Below are 9,838 nucleotides of genomic sequence, written 5' to 3' on the forward strand. Positions count from 1 at the left end.
ACGCGAATGACTGTTGGGACATTCTTCCAAAACATGACGTCACAGAATTCGTAAAAAAAAGACAACTTTTGTCGCAAGCGGCTAGCCTGTCGCAAGCGCGAGACTCATCATGGGCGCGCTCGAGCTGCGAAGCGCGACACACGAGCGCGACCCAAACTGTGTCACGTGTGTATCGAATCTGACCGTCATGGGGCTGTTAAGTGTGACGTCACGGCTCCTTCGATACGCATAGCAACGGAGAGCACTGGGGACAAACAAAAGTCGCGTCCTCTGGATGGAACCAGATGTCAAGGGCAACAGCATCTAAATGACTGGAGAGACAGTTGTTTTTCTTTGCTTTTTCTTCAAGCGATTGTTGTCGCTCTTTACTCCTTGTTCTTTCCTCTACAAAACTCCTGTAGTCGTCGAGTGCCTTCATGATGGCTGTGAAATTGGCTGCCCACAGTAAAACTCCGTGTTTGAGAGTGCTTTGAAGATGTTTCGCGTCCTGATGGATCAAAGTATGAGCGCTCCTTGTGGATTCGATTATATATAGGTGAGTTGTTCAAGAAATCAGTGTCTTCTTTCTGTCTCTGGCCTCACGCTGGCACAATATCAGCCTCTATATCCATGACAGCTCGTACCTCCCGTAAACTGCATGACTTAGATATATTTTCGCCCTCCGTGGTGATTGAAGACACATGGAAGAATTTATTATGTTCAGAATGATGTCCTAAGAATATAAAATAAAATAATTCTAGGGAATTGTCATAGGGTATTTTTGGAAGAATGGAGACAGAGAGAGAGAGCACTGTTTGAAGTGTTTGTCTCACTGTAATTACTCCAGATTATTGAATGTTGTATGATCTACTCTATATTTTCCATAATGTTTTTTCCTGATTTGCAGGATCTCTTCTTTTGCTGTTTGCGTGTTTACAGGAAGTGGCTGTCTGGTGTAACTGCACCAGATCCTGGGGAAATTAAGTCAGATGCAGAGGCAGGGTCGTCCAGTGATGCAACACTGCCGTTCTGTGTGCAACGTGACGCTAATACCCCCGGCGAAAACACAAAAAAGACAAACACGTGAAAAGACTACAGTATTGACCGTTCTGCTAATAAATGCAGGACTGCTCCGACAGTCGATAATCGAAACACAGAGCACCAGCATGATGTTTTCATATTGGGAACCACACAACAGCTCAATTCTCAAGCCCAAAAATTGATGAATACAAATACAGAGCGACGCAACAAGAGGTCATCCGGCAACCAAACAAACCTGGGTCTAATGCACTGAATAGTCCTGAAATACGCAGGCCAGACAAAGCAGTGCAAGCACATAATGTTACAAGGTACATGCATTGCAGAACAAAGTGTAACCAAAGATACACAGGGTTATAGCTGCACACTTGTGCATGTGCTCGCTCAGCCCAAGAACACACGATCATGATGATAGAAACAATCCGGGGGAAACACGCTAACACCAAAGTAAGCGTCAACACGTAAATAGTGCAGCTCTGAAAAAATTACATTGACATGAACATTGGTGTGTCGAGTAGTATCAGGCTTGAATAATCATCCAACCAAGACTTCATCAGGTCCCAGACGCTGAGATCGCACGCCGAATGTGAAGTGCATCTAGCCTTGAACCTGTCGCACAAGGCACACATATATGGCAAAATGACATCCACTCTGATTATTTCCAGAGGCCAATCATGACAGAACACAGAAATGAAACCACGGGCTCAACCAAGTAAACGCAAAGGAAGTTAGTCAAAATAATCCATGCAGTGCTCTTTTAATTGCAGCGCTGATTGCAGTGTTGCGTCATAGCCCGATACCCGCTGAGCACAGACACAACTCCATTCGTCAGGGGCAAGACATAGTCTTTTGGAATAAAGTCATAAAGTACAGCGTTCCAATGACATTATGGACACCTCGTGTAAATGCATGGTCTGTTCATCTGGCCGACTCGGCCACGCATGAGAGTGTGTGCATGTACATGCGCGCGCTTGCGCGCGCGCGCACACACACACACACACCATGTATTCGGTGCGTATGGTGTACCAGTTGCGGGACAATGAAGGTGGAATCATTATCATGATGTTACATGTACACAAGAGTACATAACCCCCCAGAGTGTGCAACGCCTGATCCAGCTCTGCATAGGGTCTTGGTCGAGCGGAATCGGATCTTTGCGTCATAATACCGTACACATCTGAGGGGAACCTGGGGAGTCGCGGGTACTCTTGGATCAAAAACAATGGTGCCCTACCTCGAGACCGGCCTTGCGCTGGTGTGGAGTGTACGCATGACATCAGAAGATCCGATTCCGCTCGACCAAGACCCTATGCAGAGCTGGATCGGCGTTGCACACTCTGGGGGGTTATGTACTCTTGATGTACATCTACAGTGTATGTTTGAGTGTAAAGTAAATTTTATTTTATTGGACATTTCTTCGACACAACTAATTACTTACTTCACATGTTCGCATTTCTCATAATCGATCCACCTGTACTCCGTATCAGTCGAGGAAAAATTCTCCCAGATATATACTAGTCACCACAGCCATGTGATGACATTGGGATGGGTCCCAAGCACGATTGCACTCTCCAGTTACAATATAATTTATTTGTCCAGATTATCTGTGAAGACAAAATGCAATGCATAGCACCAATCGATGGATGAAGAGAGAGTTTGTAAATACCCATATCTTTCCACTTGTTCAGGAGCTTACCTTTTGGAGTTCACATCGTTTACACGATCTCTCATGCTGTCTTGCACCTTGGTTTTGTTGACCATGGATACGCCAACCCAGAAAACATTCTACAGGAGCTACTAAAGCAGAGCGTTTTTCACGCTCGATCTCGGCGATCTACCTTGTCACGCCAATAAAATCCTCCATGACACTGGCTACAGTCACAAGAGACGTCTCAGTAAGGTAATGAGCACGACAACATCGTCGAGATCAAGGACAAAGAGAAAACAAAACACTCACTGAAAACAGCAAAGAAGAAACGAAGAAATGTACACGATTCCTATATGTTGCCACTGACAACTGGGTCGGTGGAGACGACGCTACTTTTGTTTGTCCCCAGTGGGATCGTTGTTATGCGTATCGAAGGAACTGTGACGTCATCACTTAACAGCCCCATTAAGATCACCTTCGATTATTTATTTTCGTTCTACTCGACAATTCCAAAACTCAGTGCCATTGGCTTTAGCTTTGCCCTTGAACTTGAAATCTCGTGCCTTATTCTTTCCTGGGGACTGGTGTTGGATATTGAACGGGCGGAGTTACCGCCGGGATGATGGATGCAGGAGATGATGGCCTAAACTTGGCTGCGCGTATTCTCATTTTCGCGTGGCCTGCCACTAGTGTTTCGCAGATTCACAAAGGGTGTCACAGGCATAGCTGGAGGAAGAAAGGTGAGAGAATCGGTTGCACAGTGCAGATCAACCCAGCCATTTGGTTGTTTTAATTTTACTTCGCACAGTCAAACGTTAAACGGGATGACCACCCAATAAAATTTCCGAACGTGACATTTTTTTAATTTATTGATTTTCCCGCATTATACCACAGATTGTTGTTCAGGTTATTTCGCTTCATTTTTTGAGGTATGAATTCCTTAACTGCAGACTCGACATGCAAGCTCCATACTGACCAGGCTGTGCCAACATCAGGTCACGGCTTGTTTGACTTTGTCCGTTCAAGTAGGCCGTGTTTGCATAGATATTCTGATGGTGTCAAAGACAGTTAAAGATTTTGTTGGTTGTGTGTCGGGGGTATTGTCCCCGCCGAAACTGAATGCAAGTTTAAGAAAGACTAGGTCTAGTGAGTTATGATCAGAAGTGTCCTGTGGGTCTAGCCCTCAGCCCCTCTGCGGCAAGCAGTAAACTATATTTACACAAAAAGCGCAAAACAAGACTTGATTTTTTACGCGGCTCTTTTCACCATGATAATTATTGTACACGTGTTTTGAAAATTTGAAATACTCATGGCAACTGGTGGGTGAATCATTCAAAAATGCAAACGTGCCCGCTGTTGAGTGCAGCCATGTGAATCCACACAGTCACTTTTCTCGTAAATCACTCGCCGTAAAACGTGCAAGTGGCTGTCGTGTGAATCGCCTATAACTGACTGTCTGCTGTTGTCGAAGTATTTTCACACCAAGGTTCAACTCGAGTTCAACTCGAGTGACAGGACTGCACCCAAAAAAGGTCAAACAGGCTTGTAAGTTGTACCCTGCAGGCACGGTGACCAGGTGACTGGTGTACGCGGGAGCACGTGACCGCTTGTTCAACCATGTTCGATTGGGAATAAAGGAGGAACGCTGCATCGCAGCCTTTTTGGACCAAAACCAGTCGACTCAGCGTCTAAAAGACTAGAACATATGGGCCAATGGCGGTCATCCGTGCTTTTATAAGAACGACATGGCGTTTTTAGTGACATTTTGCATACAAATCCCCATCTAGTAGGGCGCAGTCACTCAGTTTCGGTGGAAGTGCGCGAGTTCGATTGGGAATAAAGGAGGAAGGGAGCGTCTCAGCTTCCTCGGACCAAGACTATTCGACTCAGTACCCCGAAGACTGCAACTGGTGAAAATGTGATTTTAGGGTATACTTCCCCTTTAACAGTGCGCTTTGTGTGCATGTGTATACTGGGGTTACTATGATGGGGGTCTGGGGGCAAAAAGCCCCCAGATGATGCATTTTATTTTTTCATCCTACTGATATTTGGCCAAAATGATGTGGCAACACTGGTGTGTGTATGTTTGTTCGTTGACAGGCTGGATTCATGCAGTTCACACTCCTGTGGATTCGCTAGTGTTTGGTGGAAACTTTCTGCACAGTTTCAACATAAGCGGTCAGCTTGCCGTGGCGGACATTGAAGAAACTACTAAGGTACGTGAGCTGTGGTGTGCATGTCTGTGATATCTTCTACAACTCTACCACGGCAATGCCTTGTGTGAGCTTTCCAAGGCTTGGAGTTGTGCATGAAGGTTTCTGTTTTGTTATGCTCCTACGTCGTTCATCGATGTTGCCGTAGAACTGTGTGTGTATGTGTCTCTGTCTCTCTCTGCCTCTCTCTGTCTCTGTCTCTCTCTCTGTTTCTCTCTCTCTCTCTCTCTCTCTCTCTCTCTCTCTCTCTCTCTCTCCCTCTCCCCCCCTCTCTCCATCTCTCTCTCTCCATCTCTCTCTCTATCTCCGTATACTTCACTTTGTTCCACTATGACTCCCTTCGTGTCTTATCATGCAGGGTTCCGCAGAAGTTCCGCTTTCCCTTCTTCACGCAGCTCATGTGGTACGCACTGGACAAGTACGTGCACTCTCTGCGTTACTACCTGGAACAGTTTCACGGGTACAAGCCTGATGACAGTACCACCATCACACCCACTGGCACCATCGTCATGGACGCCATAGATACTGTGGACAACACCATCGACATTGCAATGGACACCACCATTGACACTGCCATGGACACAAGTACTAGCGGCAAGGAGAAAGAAGAGAGCAATACTTGCCACACTGCTACAACTACTGCTGATGCTACCGAGCCGAGTGATGCGAAGTGTGAGACGGAGAGCGTTGCAACACCAGAGCCACCTGTTGCCGACGCTACCCCGGCAAAGTCCACACGCGTTGAGAAAGCGCACGTTTCCGACAGCCCGTCCTCCGCTAGTCCCAGAATGCGGCGTCGCAAGGCTGCAATCGCCGCGGCCGCTGCCATTTCCATCACCGTGGCAACACCGACGCGCGCCTCCTCAGCCGCCTCCGCCAGCTCCAGCCCGACACCAACGCGTGCAGCAGCAGACAGCGCAGCCGCCGTAGCCAGCTCCAGCCCTACCCCATCGCGTGCCGCCTCCACCCCGTCGTCATCGCTGGTGGTGCGTACCAGTGCTGAGTCGTCACCCAGTGCACTGACGGATGAGACGCGGCCGGATCATCCTTGCATCTCCACCAACTCCAGTGCCAGTAAGTTTGGTGGAAAGCTGCGCTGATATAGTAAAATAATATTATACAATCATGTACATTCGTGTTGATGCTTTCTTATCTGATCTTAATATGATAAAAAAAAGTTTAAAAAAGTATAATAATTATTATCATGTGCGTTCCGGAAGGGAACTCACGACGGCCGCTAACATCCGGTAAACCCTAATAACACCCGGTACACCCTAATAACACCCGGTAAACCCTAACATCACCCGGTAAACCCTAATAACACCCGGTAAACCCTAATAAAAAATTAAAAAAAAAAAAAAAAAATTTCACGGTTCGCGTGAGACTCGGCCAAAGGCCCAGTTTTCCGCATCCGCAGGAACGCCACCACCCTCTTGGATCAAGGCGCAGATGCAGCTCCTAAGCGGAAAAATAAAAATAAATAAAAAATTCGACGGATCCCTGTACAACATATGCGGTGTTTATGTTTGTGCCATCATCAACAATAATAGAAAACAGGATCACTGCACTTCGGAGTATCCAAACATAAATATGTAGTTATCCTGTCAAGCAAGATTACATAACCCCATGTACTCTTGTGTCAAAGCACAGGATCTTATTCCTACAAAGGAAGAGGCTGCACAGTACACGTATTATCACAATTTATCAGACGTATTCGGAACCTGTGGTGGACAAAGCCCCATTAGACCATGTACAGACTAGTACAAAGAAAAACGTGTGATGCGTTGATTCGCCGTACACATGTCGTAATAATCACTGGTGCGTGGAACATTGCATCATAAAAAATGACGTCAACTTGAAATTCTGTCGGGACAGCAGGGTGTGTGGGAGTTTCACACTCTTCGGGGGTTATACTCTAGTTTCAGAAATTTTAGATGCTCAGTATTTTTCGGTATGAGGGCAAAAAGGCCAGGTTAGGCGAACAGAAATGTTAGGTACAGAGAAGCAGTTCCCTATTGGATTACGTGTGTAAGTGTTTGTTCGGTGTATTGAAACTTTAGGTAAGAAACAGACGCACCAAACGTACCGAAAAAAAGTACACCAACACTTTGTGAAATTACAGTACTCTTGTTGTTGGGTGTTGTCGGTTGAATGCTGTTCACGGCGGATATCCTATGCCTAAATATGGACTTGTATACCGTAAAATTCCGTAAATAAGCCAACCCTAAATAACGCCCATGTCCGATAATAAGCCCAGTTTTAGGCGGTGTACACTTCAAGTCCGTTTTAGCACCCATGCCCGAAATACGCCCAGTGCGTCAAGTGGACTCAAAATGACCAGCGCGCGAGCGTGCGTTCGAGTACAAACTGTAAAACAGTTGTAGATCGAGTAGTGGAGAACTCAACACTGTCACGGCGCGCGAGGACAGCGATGTTCCGTTGGAATGTAGCAAACTGCCAAAAAAGGTGGTTTCATGTACCTGTACTGCGCTCAGTGTGAATGGTGGTTCACTGAAACTAGTGGGTTGCTGATAGATTGATCTTCTGCAGATTGCGTCCGAAATAATGCCCATGCTCTAAAATAAGCCCATGCCCAAATATTCGCCCGGTTGTTGACGCTCTGCAAAGTATACGCCCGGGGCTTATTAACGGAATTTTACGGTTTTCTGATTGTCTGATCGCTGACAGATACGGACGCAGCGAAGCTCTCTCCGGCGCCCACATGTGCCGAGATCCCACAGCTGTCAACGGATGACACTGCAGCCCAGTCGCCAGCGGCAGCTGCTGCTGCTGCTTCGTCAGGAGACGGGAACAGCTCACAAGGCGGCAAGCCACCTCCATCACCGCCATCCTGCCCGCTCTCGGACATGGCCTGTCTCAGCTCGTATGAGATTGATGGCTTGCGACGGCTGCTGGCCGAGCTGAGCGTTTCCACGACGATGGTGAGGGCGTGTCCCGAGGAGCTGGGGGATCCTGGGGAGCTCATGTCGACCGTGGAGGTAAGTTGTCGTGTGTAATGTGTGGGTAAAACCGAAGTTACCGAAAATAAATCTCCACCGAAATTTTCCGGTTTTACAGTAGCCTATCTTCAGGGACATATAATAACTATTGGCGTAGATTTGTGTAATCGTTTTGCCTTGTATTCTCTTGTCAAATGTACACCGTAGATTCTGTTGAACGAGTATGAAAGGCAGTATTCTCCTCTGCAATGTACAAGCATTTTCCTGTGCAATGTATGCTGTATATTCTGTTGAATGAGTATGAATTCTTCTGTGCAACGTGCGCTGTAGATTCTGTTGAACTAGTATGAAAGCCGATTTCGCGAGGACAAGGCCACTGGATATTTAATGCTCATACCGGGAATACAATCTGAGGTATGGTGTGGTGAATTGCTGTGTGGTACTGCTGCTGCTGCTGCTGCTTCTGCTGTTGCTGATGTTGCTCTCCTCTCCATCCCCACCATCTGCCTCTGGAATATTTGACAGTCGCAACATGTACATGTACATGTAGTAACAGGTAATTATGTTCACGGTGTTTCTTTCCTTCTGCGTGTGTAGAATCTGCGTGTGTCGCCCGCACCAATACCTGACAACATTGTGGAAATAGTGGCAGTTGAAACAGAGATTGTATGCAAGTCCTCAGCTGCTACTGCATCTCCAAGAAAGACAGCAAGTAAGCTACAATGACAGGGGCGTCACAGGGTGGTTGGGAGTGGTACAAGGGGGGGGGGGGGTCCGGGGGTGTCCCCCGGGAGAGAAAAAATTCGGATTTTTCGGCCAACAGGGCACGTTTTAGCGCTCTACAGCCACAAAGGAGGGTTCTCGTAGCACTTATCAGACAACCTCACTCGTACTCCAGCTCCAAAAAATACTTCTCATGGATTTTTTGGTCATACTTCGTAGGTAGCCAAAGCAAAAAGGAAGCCATTGCCCTCGAAAAAATCGCAAAATCCGAAGTACAAGCGTGCTGCTTGCTGCACGTTCTAGCGCCAGCCGCTGTGCAAAAACGTATGTTATTACCACAATGACGATGATACTGTATTGCTTTCACAACAATGACCACAACCTAACTGGGTTATCAGTAGGAGCAGTGGCACAGCCTTACTGCTCCAAGTAGGATTTAGAAGAGAGTGAAGGGAGAGCAGACCGGGCCGGTCTAAGCAAGGAAGTAATCGGCATCAGAGGTGAGCACGCAGCATCGCAGATCGTCTCGAATTGCGCATCACATCAGCGGCAAAATTGCTCCTGTGCATGCAAGTGGATTTCCTTGCACTTCTCAGTTTGGGAAATGCTCGATTATGATAATTCTGCGTGCGAGTGCACTAGCCCTGAACATGCATGTAGGTGACCCGTTTGTGGTGTCTCATAGCCTACCTCACGACCTGCTTTCTTTCTGCATCACTTGTATCCTGCAGGTATATCATCTCGTGACGACCACATTGAAGTCTGAATTTGAAGTGGGAAGATGCTTCAGCAACCACATCGTACTTTTCCATTGCTTTCATTGTGCTTCTACTGTGCATGGGTGTAACTTGTGGGGTATATATGTGATGACATTGTATGCTGGCGACACGGTCAGATTTTGTCCATGCGTGTAACGTACACCTGCATGTTATGCATTGAAAAGGATCTGCCACTTGCGATCCTGGGACAAGTATCAGGTCAGCTTTGTCTTGTGTGGGCTGTACCAGATTGCTGTTCACTTTTCCATCTGTTGGATATGTGACTTTCTGCAAGTCTCCGGTGTATGGTGGCCACTTCTTTGCTTGTCACTTTGTATGATATTACAGTCTGTATTCGCTGCTTCCATGGCGTGGTCTGCAAACTGCAATCCTTGGGCAAATGTCATGTTTGCTATGTTGTGCTTTGGCCGTCAGCTTGTCTACACGTTGTAGTTGAATTATTTTGTTCCACAACTGACTTCCTTAAGTACGGTGGCCACTGCTTTGCATGGCATTTTA

The 9,838-nt window shown here is 46.9% G+C and overlaps 1 protein-coding gene and 1 long non-coding RNA gene across 3 annotated transcripts; one reads left to right on the plus strand and one right to left on the minus strand.

Annotated features, from left to right (window-relative positions):
• Positions 1 to 1,151: 1,151 nt before the first annotated feature.
• On the minus strand, positions 1,152 to 3,118 carry LOC135814345 (uncharacterized). Its single transcript, XR_010553176.1, has 3 exons — positions 2,714 to 3,118; positions 2,456 to 2,621; positions 1,152 to 1,626 (listed from the first exon to the last, which is right to left on the minus strand). It is a non-coding gene; the product is annotated as an uncharacterized LOC135814345 (long non-coding RNA).
• A 54-nt stretch (positions 3,119 to 3,172) lies between these two features.
• LOC135814341 (uncharacterized) lies at positions 3,173 to 9,838 on the plus strand. Of its 2 annotated transcripts, none has more exons than XR_010553175.1 (6): positions 3,173 to 3,405; positions 4,766 to 4,881; positions 5,237 to 5,952; positions 7,567 to 7,877; positions 8,169 to 8,252; positions 8,436 to 8,550. XR_010553175.1 is itself a non-coding variant. In XM_065327449.1 (6 exons), exons 3-6 carry the CDS (start codon positions 5,277 to 5,279, stop codon positions 9,325 to 9,327), a joined length of 1,137 nt encoding a protein of 378 aa, XP_065183521.1. In that variant the 5' UTR covers positions 3,173 to 3,405; positions 4,766 to 4,881; positions 5,237 to 5,276; the 3' UTR covers positions 9,328 to 9,838. The 2 variants fall into 2 exon arrangements, 1 of the variants encoding a protein (XP_065183521.1); XM_065327449.1 differs by lacking the exon at positions 8,169 to 8,252 and adding an exon at positions 9,293 to 9,838.

This window comes from Sycon ciliatum, chromosome 4 (genome assembly GCF_964019385.1).
Source record: "Sycon ciliatum chromosome 4, ocSycCili1.1, whole genome shotgun sequence".
NCBI classification, from domain to species: domain Eukaryota; kingdom Metazoa; phylum Porifera; class Calcarea; order Leucosolenida; family Sycettidae; genus Sycon; species Sycon ciliatum.

Coding starts and splice junctions, on each gene's coding strand:
- LOC135814341 (XM_065327449.1), top strand. CDS start 5,277: ATGTGGTACGCACTGGACAAGTACGTGCACTCTCTGCGTTACTACCTG. Junction 5,953..7,566: donor CTCCACCAACTCCAGTGCCA/GTAAGTTTGGTG, acceptor GATCGCTGACAG/ATACGGACGCAGCGAAGCTC. Junction 8,551..9,292: donor ATCTCCAAGAAAGACAGCAA/GTAAGCTACAAT, acceptor TGTATCCTGCAG/GTATATCATCTCGTGACGAC.